Below are 16,453 nucleotides of genomic sequence, written 5' to 3' on the forward strand. Positions count from 1 at the left end.
TCGTCGTCAAACAGAAAGTTGTGCACAGGCAAAAGCATAAGAAGTTTCTGCAGTTGCCTTCACCTGATTTGCCGTTTGAATTGGAATTCAATTCGTCCCGTTTCGGATGCCAGCTGTTCCGCTTATGAGGAGGTAGTGGCTGATTCTTCGGTAGGTGGTTGGCGCGTCAGTAAATAAAAAGTGCGTGCTGGCAAAAGGGCCGAAAAGTTCTACTTCTCAGCACCATTAAGAGTGCCGAAAAGTAAATATCCCAGTCGAAACATTAATGAGAAAACCAGTATTTCAATATTTCTCAGTATTAAAACCGCTGTTGCACTCCATCAAAAATTACTGTCAATCTATGAGTGCAAATCACATATGCATCTCGGCCAGACGTCACTAGAGACATAAATTTAATTTTACCAGTCTGCTGGTCAAGCGAAACAAAAGAAACTGATTCGCTGCCTCCCGCCGCCGACGCAAATTTGTTCAGTTGAACCGCTTACTGGACTGAGCACTTCACAGTGAACCTGGTCATCAAATAGAAGCCCTCCCTGATGTCTCTGATCAGACGTCAGGCTGTCAACTGAAATGGAAATAAATGATCGTTTTCGACAGGCTGATGTTAAGTCTTTATTTTGAAAAGGCCTTTCTCACGGTGATTTGATGTGACGCTCACTAGAAATAATCGTGGCGGAGAGTGGTGCTTCCGGTGTTTGTTCTTGCAATGTCAATCTTGTAGAATCCACTGCAGCTCAAGTTATATGTTCTGTAGCATCATAAAGATCGAGTAGATCTTCTTGTAAACCTGAAATTTGTTAAGTTTTTAGTTGTTTGCCTATACTTTAAAATGTGTCATCAAACTGGATTACTCACTGTCAGGAACAAGTTCATATTAACCGTCATCATTCCACCACACGAAAGCTGGATCGATCGCTGTGACTTGGCTAGCATGAATTTCAATGTTTTTCTATTATTGGTTCCCATCCTGTGCCATGATATATTGTAAACTTCCTTAGTGAACAGTTCACTTTTGATATCGATGAGCGTTCCCAGAAAGCACGAAACAAAAAGTTGAAATGTTGCAATCATCAATATCAGGTATCCGGGCATCCACATATCCTAGCAGAGCAACCAATCTCATTAGAAAATGAACACTTTTTCTACATACTCATGTACTTACAATATGTAAAACGAAAAGTGTCATTACAATTTGTAGCGCATTGCTGGCAACTTCTATGAAAACTTGGGTTGCGTACAGCTTCTCGAGTGTGGTAACGAAGTTTTCCAGTCGTTGCTGACATTCTATGATGTCTACTATTTTTCTCCGAATTTGTTCATCCAAATTGTCATCCGTCACGTTCTTCCCAATTAACTCATCCAATGCTTTTAGTTTCAAAATCAGCAAGTCATATTGAATACAGATATTAAATACCACGGCAAAATACATGTTCTGAGATGCTGTCAAACCCGGAGGCGTCCATAACATGGAGCTTATTTGATAAAGGTAGTTCAATTGATAGCCATCACTCGAATTGGGATCCAAAAAAGGCAAAATTACCCCGAAAGGAAGAATTTTCTCTCCATTCATTAGAAAAAATATCAAAGGCATTACTGCTGTCAGTATAACGCCAAACATAAAAATGACAGAGAACATCACAACGCATTGCTTTAATAGTTTTGTGTACTTGAAGAGGACTTTTCCTTCACCATCACTATGAGTTGTCAGTTCGTACGTTCGCTTTGCTTCACACACCAAGTTCGAAGCAACGGCTGGATGGGTTAGTAGAAAGCCAAGCCTGCCACAGCCAATCACTCCGAAAAAAAATGTCACAAGTACGAATGTGAAGTTAAATATGTTATCGCGGAAGAGATACAAGTTTATTGAAGATATCACCATAAACAATCCCGCGAGAAATACGATGCACAGAGTGAGAATCGAAACTCGAAAATTACTGTCAAAAATATCACAACCAATCATCTTTAGTGTGAGGTGCTGCCAATACAGAATTCGCTGAAAGTCAGCAAATGATGAAGAACTGCGTGACATCTTGACTGGTTCCGGTAGATTGCGTACTTTCTGGTCGTGCAGTGGCAAATAACTGTTCTTCTAAAACGCAAATTGCAAATAACTATGCTTTTCGTGGAAAGTACGTGAAAGATTTTATTATGAACAGAAAGAATGTTTAATGAGCATTTCTACTCGAATAATGATACATGACCGAATCAGCAATCATTAAGTTTAATTAAACCGGATGTAATTAACATCCAGCCTCAGGTTCAAACTGGATGTAATTGATCCAGCTAACACTTACGGATTTATGATCAGCGTTTTGTTCTATACTAGTAGTTCCGGCAAATGTCATATTGCTTACTGCGTTTCATGACGTGCACTTCCATAGAGAAATCCGCTACAAAAGTAATTTTGTGTTTCCCATTTTTCTTGCTTTTCCGGTCACTTTACCCAATTTATTTTTGGCACGAGCATGGCGAAGCCCAGCACGAATGCAAAAGTGAAATAGTTTTGTGAATCCATTCCTACACGCAAAAAAACCGTTCCAATATACGTGTACTCCCATTCACGGTAACGGGAACAAACGGGAACTATGCATATCAACGATAACAACAATAAGAAATGTACACCGTGAACTAGATTTCACGTTTTCTAGAACGCCCATATTGACAGCTGGAACTAGTTCCAGTTCACGGTGTATATTTGCTTGTTCTCATATTTGCGTTTGTTTGTTCACGTTTATCAGAACGGTTTTCTGAGCGTGACTACACTCAAACATCATCGGATTTTCATTTATTTAGACAGATATTATGACGCGGATACGTGGATACCCATTGTTATCCAGTATTATGAGAATCTTCCAAGATAGTGGAGATTTAGTTAGAAATCATCTGGGTTTCCTTAAAAAATAAACTCCACCCTCGATGAAAATGATACTTGCCTAGCCTAGCTATTTGACAATCATATTAGAGTTGAAGTCAATGTTAATCAACCTCGATTCGCTAAACGTCTGCGTTGACAATTGGCGCACTTAACAACGATTTATTCACAACATTTCGACCCGGAAGGCAATGAAACGGTTGTATAATCAACTGAAGTCAGTTGGCGGCATGCTGCGCAATTCAGATCCCATTGTGATCCATTAGCCTCTGCCCAGCAACTCCTATCCCTACCTCCACGCGGTACCGGCCGGAAACTATGAACAACCTTAGGGAAGATCGGGTAACCAACCCCGGTGGGAACTTTGGTCGTAGGCTGACAGGGAAGGGGGGGTTTGCTTCGGCAAACCCGAGCGTCTGTTCTCCAGGAGGAGCGGCTCACAACAGCGTCTTATCCCCATGTTAGGCTGATCTACGTTCGAGTGCCAGGGAAGGACTCTAAGCTCAACTGTGCACTATGGTCCTCCGGAAAGGCCCTACGAGCCAGCCGTAAAAAAACATTGTAACGGAAAATCAGTAACAGAATAATACGAACCGAGACCAACGGCAACGACCTCAGCGAACAAAATGGAATTGCGATTGGAAACTCGGTACGTGGAACTGCCGATCTCTCAACTTCATTGGGAGCATCCGCATACTTGGCGATCTACTGAAGGACCGCGGGTTCGGCATCGTAGCGCTGCAGGAGGTGTGTTGGACAGGATCCATGGTGCGAACGTTTAGAGGTAATCATACTCATACATACTGTTACCGAATGGCAATATTTGTTTTTTTATTTATTTGGTGTGGGAATTCAGGGAAGATATTTGTTAAGGTCGAAAGTAGGAAACCGTCAATTTAAATAAAGTGGGCGATGATGGAGTATTTGCGCACGAAATATTTCCATCGTTGCGTTGCGGGTGGTAATTGGAAAACTCCACCTGAAGTGAGCTGTGATGGATTGGCGGAAGGATTCGATCGCAAACACACACATCGGGTGATCGAAGGTGGTGAATGGAACCGAGCGAGCAACCGGTGTCATTCCATAGCCAACCTCGTTACAATCGACAAGGCCAAGAAAAGTTATAACTACCAAAGTGTTTTCGGGAAGCGCGCGACCATTTGTACAGTTCGGGAGTTGTTCTTCCAAGAGTTTTCCTCTACGCCACCACGGTAGATTGTCTTCCAGAGGAAACAATTTGTGTGAAGTCGCGCGAGTGACCCGATTATCAGGAATCAACCGCCTACGGTTAGTGACCATCGTCGAAAACACGCGGTCACCGATCGCCATTGTGAAACCTCGGGGGAGAATTCCCTCTGCTAACAGCGTCACCGTTCCGAATACGGAACTTCTTCCGGCGGCTGAAGTCCGTGGACCGTACAACCGACGTTACTCCGATTCCGGAGGTGTTCCACCGCTCCTGATCAAGAGCAGCAATCTGTCCACGCCGGCAATCACGGCTTTGAACGGCAACGTGCGTCGCCTAAGGACTTTCCGGAGAGCCAACCTCCTTCACCGACCACCCACCGGTCGCCCATAGGCTGTCCGACGGTATCTCAACGGCCACCAGTCGACCACTCTCCGGCTGCCCATCGGCTGCCTGTCAGTATCTGTAAGGCTGCCCGCGGCCACCCACCGGCTGCCCACAGGCTGTCCGCCGCTATCTCAACGGCCGCACGCCGGCCACCCACCGGCCTCCCACCGGTCGCCCATCGGCTGCCCGCCGGTATCTCAACGCACGCCCGCCGGCCACCCATCGGCTGCCCGCCGGCCACCCACCGGCCGCCCGCCGGCCACCCACCGGTCGCTCATAGGCTGCCCGCCGGTATCTCAACGGACGCCCACCGGCCACCCACCGGCCACCCACCGGCCACCCACCGGCCACCCACCGGCCGCCCACCGGCCGCCCGTCGGCCAACCACTGGACGTCCGGCAATCGAGCGTCCTGCCACACCGCCATCACCACCTGCCCGGATTTCAGCGCCCATCTTCTCAGGATCTGCCAATAAACAATATATCCAGGTAAATTTTCACTATATTTCGTAGGATCCCCACCATCCGAAAACCTCCCCGACGCAGTTACGCCCTGGGACCCGGGACAAAAGAGGCCTTCTGTGCCCACTCCGGAAGCTGCCGTAGGTTGGACCAGCAGCTTGGGGTCTAGGCGAGTTCCCTTCAGGGCCTCAGCATACTCCCGGGGTCAACGAGTTTCACTGGCGCCCAACTAAAAAAATAAGCCTTTTGAGGTTCTCAGGAGGGAAAAAACATCTCAGGATGTTTTCTCCTTTTTAGCGTTGGGGGAGTTTTCGATACTAGCGTTCTCAAAACCACTCTGATCGCACTAGATACGGAAAACATTTGCGTTTAGGGGTGCCCGCTGGGGAAGATCATAGCTTATAGCCAATTTGGGTCAATTTCCTCGCGAGTTTTTAATATTGGTCGCTTTCGTGGGTAAAATTTTGATTAATCTGAAATTAAAATTGTGAGCTTAGGGGTGATTGAGTCAAAGTCGATCCACATCAACCAAAAAGTGGTAAATTGTATCTTTTCCCAACACATCTGTTCCAACGTGAGTAACTATGCCGTCTCGACAGACTTCCAAGTTCTCTATCGCGGATTACGGGTAGACCATCTGTCCCCCGGTGAACTCGACTACGAACTTTTTCTTCGCAATGTAGTAATTGGTGACGACGAATCGCGATGTAAACGACGCCGAAGACTTAAGCAAATACTGAAGGACGAAAGGGAAGGGCATGAGTTTATCATTCATTATGATCAGGACCCCGAGATGGATCTTGAGCCATGCAAGCATATGTTTAAAGAGTTCGAACGAAAACTCACCCAGGCCCCTAGTGCGCATGCGAAAATCCCTTATCAAGCCAGACTATTACATTTAGGCCATCGACTAGCGGTGGTGAAGAATCATGCGATTGGGGAACTGAAAGTGCAAGCTGCAGAAGCGTCGGGGAGTATTGGACTTTTTTCAGAGCATTTTTGGTCAGATGACGTTTTTTTGCGCAGTCTGAACCAGATTCCGAAAACGAGTGTGAACTCCTAGATGAAGCAGTTGGGGGTACAGGTGTAGCAGACACTGCTCGAAGTGACCGATCTACGGGAGCCATACCAAAACAACCAAAACAATCTAACTATGTAACAGTGGAACAATTTAATCAAGCCATGACTGACATTGGTTGCTTGATCAAAGCCCTGTCAACACAAATTAGTGGACTTAAGGAAGACGTGAAGAAATCGAGCGCGCCGCCACCAGTTCCGAAACTCAACAGCACCAATCCCTTTTTTGAGCCCACGGAGGTACCGGAAGTGAACCCAACTGCTCCTCGGGTGCATTGGGCTGATTTCGAAAGTGGAACGAGGCTGCCAAAACCACCCCACAAGCAAAGTACAGGACTTCCTGAATCCACCTTGGTGGGCACAGAAGCCCGAAATAGTTCTTTCATACGAAGACTAGACGATTTGTCGTTTACGTCCTCAGTAGGAGGGAACGGTCCTAGCCAGGCCGATCCGATGTCAGCTGGGCCGAACGTCAGATATATTCCTCAGCCGTATCCCGTGCCTCAGCCTCGTAAAACTGCTCCGGTATCGCAATGGAAAATAAAGAAGTATTCAGGAAACGATCAGGGCCTCGGGTTAAACGATTTTCTTTCACATGTCCACCAGTTAGCCATTTCGGAGCATGCGTCGGCCGACGACCTGTTCGATTCAGCAATTCATTTGTTCGACGGGGCCGCTCTGAGCTGGTACACAGCGGGTCGAAGTCGAAATTTACTGCAGGAGTGGGATCATTTGATTCAGGAGCTCAGGAATGAGTTTCGACACCCGGACTTAGATTCCGTACTTCGCACAAAGATTTATCAAACGCGACAGCAGAAGGGCGAATCTTTCCAGCAATATTATTTGCAGATTGAGAAAATCTTCCAGGCCATGCATCAGTGCATGTCCGTGTAGGAAATAAGACGAACCTGATTAACGATCTGAAGATTGTAATTTAATACTAGGCATATTTGAATAACGCTCATTCGAATTACATCTAAAATGAGTTAAAAAAAAAACAATGTGTATATAAAAAAATATTAATAACATTATTCCCAGTGTGTATAAAACGCAATATCAAATGCGAAAGAAACGCAATATTTCCGGAAACTGGAAACATCGAAAAAAGTTCATCGATCGATGACGAGACGAACCACTGGGAGTGGAAGCTTTATCCGACATGAAGCAGACACAAAGAAATGTGTATACAGGTACGTATGTGCGAGAAAGAGAAATAACGATAGATAAAGCTCAGGATAAAAGCTCTGCGAAAACCTCGACGGGAACAACGACGAGAGAGGGAAAAGCATAATGTTGCGTTTGGGATCTGATCGGAAGTCGACTTCGAGCGTCATTCAGTAAACGATCTTTGGAACGAAAGTACATAATCGCGTTGCAAAATTTTCGTGAGTCAGTTTTAGAACTTGTGCAGCCATGAGTTCGAAGAAACACGACATTGCTGCAGAAAATGCTCCCCTGAAGTAAGTATAAATAACATTTTAGTGCAACTAATGGGTAAAAAGGACATGGAAACAATATTCGAATCGTTTACGATAGCAGCGTCATGAATGGAAATTTGGCAAAAAAAATCAGGGTAAGCCACTGCCTGGTAAAAAAAGCTAGATAAACCAGATGAAAGTCGATAGAAATGTGAAGGCAAAACATCATGATAAGCCGAGAGAATGGCGAATGGTAAAAAAAAAAGGTAAACCGTTTCACACGCCTAGAGAGTAATTCAAGCAAAATGGTAAAAAAAAGGTAAACCATTGCGAAATGTTAATGAGCAGCTACAGAGCGAAAACGCGGCCATATTGGAAAACTGAATAATTGCTATCGTTAGCTGATCGTAATAGGGCAGTGCATGAAATTATCTCCTTCTCTTTCACTCTTACAGAAATTTTGTAAACAACAAGGCCACGAAACGTCAAAATCCCATACAAAATCAAAACAGTGCAGTGCCCTATTGATTCGACATACAATGTAAACACAGACAAGCAGGCGTATCATTATTTTGATTATTTTTTTTAAGGATGAGTACATTATTACATTATTACTAACTAGTCAAAACCGGTTCTTAAGTTGGCTTTGCTCCAGATATTTGCACAATACTGCCATCGAATGCCCCTTCATTAAAAGCATTGTATGTAGGGTTGAACAATTATGTTTACGACGATATCTCAAATACTTAATGATAGTCTGTTTGTCTGTGGTGAGGACTGATGACACAACCGCTGAAGTCTAACAAAAAAAAATCGATAATTGCAGGAAAAAGAAAAAGTCCAGATTGGATGCCGCCATGCAGGAACTATCAGAAGCAAACTCGAGCAATGCATTATTGGCTGAGAAATTAGCCAAGGCACAAGAAACGATCCGCTCACTACAGACCAGCCTAACATCCGCTAGGAGCGAGTGCGGAGATGTAAACAGCGTCGAATTCGAGAATGAACTAGGGCCAAGCAGTACAAAACAACCGAGTGCACAACGAAGTGAGGTTGTCGAACTTTCCCGTTTCGTTTCTTCAATGAACCAGATGTCCGTTTCATCGATTAATGTACCGGAGTGCAAAGCAAGCGTGGAAGGCGAGGACATCTCCAGGCTGGACTTTGATGCGTGGCGGGATTTGCTGTCCAATTCGTTGACGTTGGCTGGTATCACTGACGAGACTACACAATTCGTTGTGTTTAAGGTAAAGGCTGGCCAGAAGCTGCTCGAACTGTTTCGAGCAACAGAATCAACCACTGATGCCCCTAACGAAAAAGCGAAGCCCTATTCTAACGCAATGTTCCGATTGAAGAAGTATTTTGCTTCTACTTCTGATGTCATGCTGCAGCGGAGGAAGCTTGCCCTCATGACACAGAATCACAGTGAATCGGACCTAACGTTCATCAGAAGAGTTAGTCTAGCGGCCAAACAGTGCGAGTATCCGGAAGGGAAGCAGCTTGAAGAGGTCTTGAGTACTGTAGCGGAACAAGCGAAACATAAGGAGGTAAGGGTTGCGGCTCTGAAGATGATGAGTCGTAAGGGAACACTTGCAGACTTCATCGACAAGGTTCGGGAAATTGAAACAATACGCCTGAACGAGGAATACGTCTCGAAGAAGCAATCGGTGGTATCTTCTGCATCGGTGAATGCAGTACAGGCGGTGGCTGGACCATCACGCTACGTTCCGACCAGAACAACTCCAGCATATGGCAGAACACCAGTGCAACGATCAAACATCCGCGGTGGGCGTATTCAACGACCAGTGAGAGGAAGCGTGGTCTGGCGTGGTTCAAGCTCGCGTATCCCGGAGCGGTGCACTCGATGCAATAGCATCTATCATGCTACGGAGAGGTGTTTTGCTGTTAACATGACTTGTCATAACTGCGGCGGCGTAGGTCACTTGCTGCGAGCTTGCAACTTGCCGGTGACGACGCGCGGTAAGGTTCAAGTTGGCCGCAATCGAAATGACGCATTGGAAGTAGCAGCAGTGGGAACAAAACCGGAAGCGCAGCCTGATGAGGAGATTCCGCAGGAACCTGTAAGTGAAATCAAAAATTAATAACGTTATTCACCGGTGGGCTATGACCAATTGCTATATCGTTAATTTTTTATCCATTAATAAAATGAATTCGTTAAATGTATCGCATTCATTGATTGGTTTCATATCTAAGACAAATTTTCGAAGTAGCCCATGCAGGTGATAGTGAATTGAGGAAGCTTCAACAACTATTATGATTTTAGGTTAGCGAACCGGTTTCAAAACCAGAGGCTACATCGACAACTATGCACGACCAAGATAGTAACATCATAACAGCAATGGACAGCGAATCTGTGTCGATATCAGCACCCACATTAGCAGTGGCGTACGAGCCGACCGATCATGGCATCATTGAGGCGACGGTAGCGGGAATGCCATGTCAGTTCTTGATTGATTCGGGCGCTCAAGTTAATACGGTGACAGAGTTGGTATTTGAGCAATTAATCACAAATGAGGAGTACAACGTGGGGGTTCACAATATTAAACAAGGAACCGATCGCCCGTTGAAGGCCTATGCAACGTTGAATGGCATAGACGTTTTGTGTACTTTCGAGGCTCTATTGTACGTTTCGGAAGATCGTCCAAAATCGATAGAGAAGTTTTATGTTGTTAGAGAGTTCCGATTGCTGCTAAGCAGAGCTACGGCTACCAGATACAGCTTGCTACTAGTCGGGCTGAAGGTTCCTGTCAACCTCGGTGATATGCCATATGATAGCGGCAACAAATGGCAAGACATAGCGTTCATCTGTTCTGGAGCGACGTTTCCAAAATTCAACATTCCCGCCGTTCGGATAAACTACGATTCGACCAAACCTCCATGCCGAAACATATACATGAATGTCCCTGTTGCAATGAAAGATGTTGTTGGACGAAGGCTGAGTGAACTGACATCAGCAGGTATAATCGAGCGCGTTACAGATGAGATGAACACGTCCTTTTGTTCATCAATGCTCGTTGTGCCGAAAGGACCAAATGATTTCCGTCTGGTTGTTGACTTACGAGGTCCAAATCGGTTTATCCTTAGAACTCCGTATGCAATGCCAAGTCTTGACAAAATTTTGGCAAAACTGGAAGGTGCAAAATGGTTCTCCACCATAGATTTATCCAGCGCATTCTTTCATATTGAGCTACACGAGGACTCACGCCATTTGACTAACTTCATGACGGAATTTGGAATGTATCGGAACATTCGATTACCTTTTGGCTTATGCAACTCACCGGACATATTCCAGGAGGTAATGGAGCGTACGATACTGGAAGGATGCGAAGGCGTGGTAAACTACCTGGACGACGTTTTGATTTTCGGTGGAACAAAGGAAGAACATGACAGGAATCTGGCCAAGGTTCAAGCAAGGCTTAAGGAACACAACGTTCAGGTGAACACATCAAAATGCGCCTTCGGTAGCCAGAGCGTAAAATTTATGGGATTCGAATTGACAGATGCTAGATGGCGAATTGAACAGGAGAAAATCACTGCTATCAAAAACTTCAAACGACCTACATCGTGTTCGGAAGTAAAAAGCTTCCTTGGGCTAATAACATTTGTCGACAGATTCCTGGTGGACAGAGCTACGAAGACAGAACGTATGAGAACGCTGGCGAATGCTGCCAAATTTTATTGGACCGATGCCGAGGAAGCAGAATTTACTGCTCTACAGACCGATGCCATACACGCGATAAGGACTTTGGGGTACTTCAGCAATACAGACAGGACTGAGCTTTTCGTCGACGCATCCCCTGTTGGATTGGGAGCCGTATTGGTCCAGTACAAATCAGATGGAACCCCTCAAATAATCGCGTGTGCATCAAAGGCACTGACTTCCACAGAACAAAATTATCCCCAATCACACAGGGAGGCATTGGCAGTGGTGTGGGGCATTGAGCGTTTCACGTTCTATTTGACCGGAAGATCATTTGTGGTAAGAACAGACGCAACAGCAAACGAATTTATCTACCACTCCAACTATCGTATTGGAAAGCGGGCATTTGCTAGAGCCGAGGGATATGCGTTAAGGCTCCAGCCTTACGACTTCACGATAAAGAGAGTTGAAGGACAAGAGAATGTAGCAGATGCATTGTCGCGACTGGTTCGCGATACCCAAAATTCGGTTCCTTTCGAAGAAGACGAGGAATCCCACGTACTCTGTACATTGGATGCAGGTTGCATGGAGATCACCTTGGGCGAAATAGAAGGTTGTTCAGAGCAGGACGAGGAATTGGAAAGTCTACGATTTGCTTTGAGTCACAACATTTGGCCTGAGGAATTGCGTAAATACGAAGCACACAAGAAAAACATGCACACTCATGGAGCATTGATGTGTAAAGATGACCGCATTATTCTACCAAAGGTATTAAGATTTATGTTTATTAATGTGTATTTAAACTTATTGCTAATTCTACATTTAAAGGTATTAAGAGAAAAAGCTATGGTTTCGGCGCACAGCGGGCATATTGGAGAAATCGCTATGAAGCGCATCATGCGCGAATTTTTCTGGTGGCCAAAGATGAGTTCCGAGACCGAGGCGTTCATAAAAAACTGTGAAACATGCGTCCTATTATCAAGGAAAAATCCACCAGTACCCCTGGCGTCCCGTGAGCTTCCCGAAGGGCCATGGGAAATAATTCAAATAGACTTCCTTTCGGTCCCAGGATTTGGATCAGGAGAGTTCCTGATTGCCGTGGATACATATTCACGATTTTTGGCGGTAATCGAAATGCATCGTATGAACGCTGATGCTACAAACGCGGCTCTACAGGATATTTTCAAACGCTGGGGATTGCCACTCATTATCCAGAGCGACAATGGGCCCCCATTTCAAAGCTCAGCTTTTTGTGAATATTGGGAAGACAAAGGTGTACGTATACGTAAATCGATCCCGTTGAGTCCACAGTCGAATGGACTGGTTGAACGGCAGAATCAATCGATAATTAAAACTCTATCGGCGGCCAAAATCGATGGTAAAAATTGGAGAAAAGCTCTGGAAGCATTCGTACACAACCACAATACGCTGATTCCGCATTCGAGGTTGAATATAACTTTATTCGAACTACTCGTAGGATGGAAGTTTAGGGGCACTTTTCCAAGTCTCTGGAGTGAAATGACCGACAAAGACTTAGATCGCATCGACGTTCGGGAATTAGATGCAGACGCTAAGTTGGCTAGTTCTAAATATGCGGACCGTAAACGAGGAGCAAAATCTTCAGATATACGCATCGGAGATATCGTATTTTTGAAACAACAGAAGAAATGCAAGGCAGATCCAACGTTTTCATCAGAACGGTTTACAGTGGTAGCCCAAGACGGTCCAAAAATGGTAGTTTCAAGCGGCAACGGAGTGCAATATGCAAGAAGCATAAACGATCTCAAGAAAGTTCCCGGTCCTCCGTCAGTTGGTGTAGCTACGGGCTTAGAATCCGATGACGACGAGAGATCAGATGAGACCGCCAAAACTGATAAAGAACTGGAAAAGAACGACAAAGCAACACGTTCGGGTCTACGCAGAAGGGAAACGGTGAAAAAACCTTCTAGATTCAACGACGACTTTATCTACAGGGTTTATCAATGAATTGATGCATTTGAATTCGATATTTAAGATGATGAATTGTTTGAGAAAGAAATACATGAACTGAAGCGAATTATTATTTTTACAGCAAATTTACCTACATACCAGTTATTATTTTAAAATCCGGAGATTCCGGCTCATGATTTATTAAAATAACCGACTTCGGCCCTTGCTGCGGAACATTGGTTGAATAAACTTCACAGGTTAGTTGCACGCTCGACGTTTGGGCATCGCTGGTGCTATCGTATGCCTGTTGGGAGTGAATTGAATCCTTTTCCGAAGAGCGGGTTCAAGCAGGAATTCCAATCTTGGTCGCTCTTGTTGGATACGGGATACTGATGGATTTCTTCGGCCGGGTCGTTTTAATCGAAATGTGGGGAAAACACTTATAGGGCACTGCATGGAATTATGTCCTTCTCTTTCACTCTTACAGAAATTTTGTAAACAACAAGGCCAAGAAACGTCAAAATCCCATACAAAATCAAAACAGTGCAGTGCCCTATTGAATTGCGTGGAGCAGCCGGATTGCTGCGATATACCTAGTTGCGGGCTATTCAATTACACTTGTTGATGTCGTTGATGATGTTGCTTTTGGGTTGAAAGGGGATGTTTTCTTCACAACCGTTGGACAGTTCCTCTTCGTGGTGGTGGTGAGTATACAAAATATGTTCATTGCCTTGTTTTCAGTGCCGGGGCGATAATTAGTTGAATTAATTTGAATTGGCGGTTTGCGGAAAAAAATGTTGCGACAACGCATGATATTGAGGTAGTGCATAAGGACAGATGTGACAAAACGCGCGTGTTGCTCGTCACGTAACATCGGTATATTCGTTTCGTTTGTAGAGATTTGCGGCTATTTTGGCGATAACAATGAAAATGGATCGTATGCTGCATCGTGCATTACTAGCAAAAGGAACAACAGAATGTCTACTGTGAATCCTTGTTGGCTGTGGTTTTTGTTTCGTTAATTTTCGGATCATAAAACCTCCATGATGAAATAAATTCAGAAAACGGAAGTCTAATTATTGTCAGTTTCGCTGCATCTTAGCACAGTTGCAGTTGTTCTGATGGGTTTGGTGGTTAAGATGTATGGATATATAAAAAGAACTGCAGTTTAAGCTTTTTCATGGGTAATAATTCCGATAGTAATAATTGATGGTAACAAATAATAAGGACTCGTGAAATGCCGTATACATATCTCCATTGAATTAACCTTTGTTATAAACTGGCATGAAGCAGAGCATTGACAAGTTGTTCTTCAATTGGGATTCAATTAAATACGTGTTGTTTTATAATGATGTCTGCGTATTGTAAAGAGTAAACACCATTACGGTTAAACATCGAAGAGTAGAGTAGGAGAATATTGTAGGAAATAAGACGAACCTGATTAACGATCTGAAGATTGTAATTTAATACTAGGCATATTTGAATAACGCTCATTCGAATTACATCTAAAATGAGTTAAAAAAAAAACAATGTGTATATAAAAAAATATTAATAACATTATTCCCAGTGTGTATAAAACGCAATATCAAATGCGAAAGAAACGCAATATTTCCGGAAACTGGAAACATCGAAAAAAGTTCATCGATCGATGACGAGACGAACCACTGGGAGTGGAAGCTTTATCCGACATGAAGCAGACACAAAGAAATGTGTATACAGGTACGTATGTGCGAGAAAGAGAAATAACGATAGATAAAGCTCAGGATAAAAGCTCTGCGAAAACCTCGACGGGAACAACGACGAGAGAGGGAAAAGCATAATGTTGCGTTTGGGATCTGATCGGAAGTCGACTTCGAGCGTCATTCAGTAAACGATCTTTGGAACGAAAGCACGTAATCGCGTTGCAACATTTTCGTGAGTCAGTTTTAGAACTTGTGCAGCCATGAGTTCGAAGAAACACGACAGTCCGATACCGAGAAAGTAGAGGTCCTGAAAACCAATATGCGGTATAATTGCCGTAAACCTCTTGTTGGTAGGAATATTCGGATCTGCTAAACATAGGCAAGAAGTTAGACGCAACTGACTTCTCCGCCTTTTCGAAGGTTTTTGGGCCACCCAAACGTGAAACATGCGCAATCAACTCTTCCAGCAGTGGCGGGTCCAGCGGCTCAAAGACCTTTTATTCCCGAAACAAACCTTCAGAAGTGGGAAATGCGTCAAATCAGCAAGGAAAAAGTTTTAAAAATAATACAAATCCTCCAAAGGGAACGTTTTTCAGAAGTTCCCATCAAAAGGTTGACCAAAAACCACCCGAAAAAGGTTCAAAGTTCCTACCACCCCCAAAAGAGTCACCACCAGGGCCTAGTCAACCCGGTGCTCTCTTGAAGATGGTCTCTAATTATTCCCCTCCCGATGAGGGCGAATGCTTCAATTGTGGTGAGGAACACGACCTATCGGATTGCCCCATCCCTCGTCGGGTTTTTTGCGAGGCATGTGCCTTCAAAGGTTTCACCCGAAAGAACTGCCCGTACTGTCTAAAAAACCAAATGAGGAAGTCCTAAAGCCGCTGGAACTTCCGCAAGCGCAAGATGAGGATAGTTTCCACAGTTGGTTATCGGAACTTGCCGAGTTTTACGAGACAAGTTCAGATAAACCAGAGGAGGAAATTTCTTCACCTCAGATCCATAAAATTACACTTCACAATTTTCTCGATGATCGTCCTCATGTGAAGATCAAAATATTCGACATCGAAATCACTGCTCTTCTTGACTGTATAAGCAATCTAACTTTCATAAACCAGTCACTTTTCAACAAGTTTCTACGAGTGCAGGTCAGGGAACCCGCCGATCCGGTCGAACTTCAAACGGCAGATGGATCTAGATTACAAGTTCTCGGAGAAGTGTTGTTGCCTTACACGTTCGATGGGAAAACCCGGGTGTTGTCGACACTAGTGGCACCGGAGCTTACCAAAGAATGTATTTGTGGCATGGACTTTTGGAGAATCTTCGGAATCTACCCTGCCATCGCTTCCATCACTTCCATTTCGGAAGATTCAATCCCGATTCAAGAAAAACCAAAAGAAGCTCTCACTGTTGAACAGTTAGAGATCTTAGAAAGAACCAAGCAGTTTTTCAAAGTCGCATCTGGTGAAACTTTAGACACCACACACGTCTGTGAACACAAAATCATCCTGAAAGAAGAGTTTAGGACGGCTAAGCCCGTACGCCTGTACCCTTACCCAATTGCTCCAAAAATCCAAGAGGGATTATTTTCAGAACTTGAGAGAATACTAGATCGAGGAATTATCGAAGAGTCAAACTCTGATTGGTCTCTTAATATGGTTCCAATTCGGAAACCATCTGGGGCTATTCGTTTGTGCCTGGACGCTCGCAAACTCAACGAGCGAACCGTACGTGATGCTTATCCCCTTCCGCACCCGGGACGAATTCTCAGTCGCTTGCC

At 44.4% G+C, this 16,453-nt stretch overlaps 2 protein-coding genes across 2 annotated transcripts; one reads left to right on the plus strand and one right to left on the minus strand.

Annotated features, from left to right (window-relative positions):
* Window positions 1-306: 306 nt before the first annotated feature.
* Window positions 307-2,051, minus strand: LOC109418739 (putative odorant receptor 83c). Its single transcript, XM_029861414.2, has 3 exons — window positions 1,163-2,051; window positions 856-1,101; window positions 307-787 (listed from the first exon to the last, which is right to left on the minus strand). The coding sequence occupies exons 1-3, from the start codon at window positions 2,027-2,029 to the stop codon at window positions 740-742; spliced, it is 1,161 nt and encodes a 386-aa protein (XP_029717274.2). The 5' UTR covers window positions 2,030-2,051; the 3' UTR covers window positions 307-739.
* Window positions 2,052-6,870: 4,819 nt separating this feature from the next.
* LOC134285213 (uncharacterized) lies at window positions 6,871-13,155 on the plus strand. Its single transcript, XM_062845597.1, has 2 exons — window positions 6,871-7,443; window positions 8,228-13,155. The coding sequence occupies exons 1-2, from the start codon at window positions 7,397-7,399 to the stop codon at window positions 9,501-9,503; spliced, it is 1,323 nt and encodes a 440-aa protein (XP_062701581.1). The 5' UTR covers window positions 6,871-7,396; the 3' UTR covers window positions 9,504-13,155.
* The last annotated feature ends 3,298 nt before the right edge of the window (window positions 13,156-16,453 follow it).

This window comes from Aedes albopictus, chromosome 1 (genome assembly GCF_035046485.1).
Source record: "Aedes albopictus strain Foshan chromosome 1, AalbF5, whole genome shotgun sequence".
Lineage (NCBI taxonomy): Eukaryota > Metazoa > Arthropoda > Insecta > Diptera > Culicidae > Aedes > Aedes albopictus.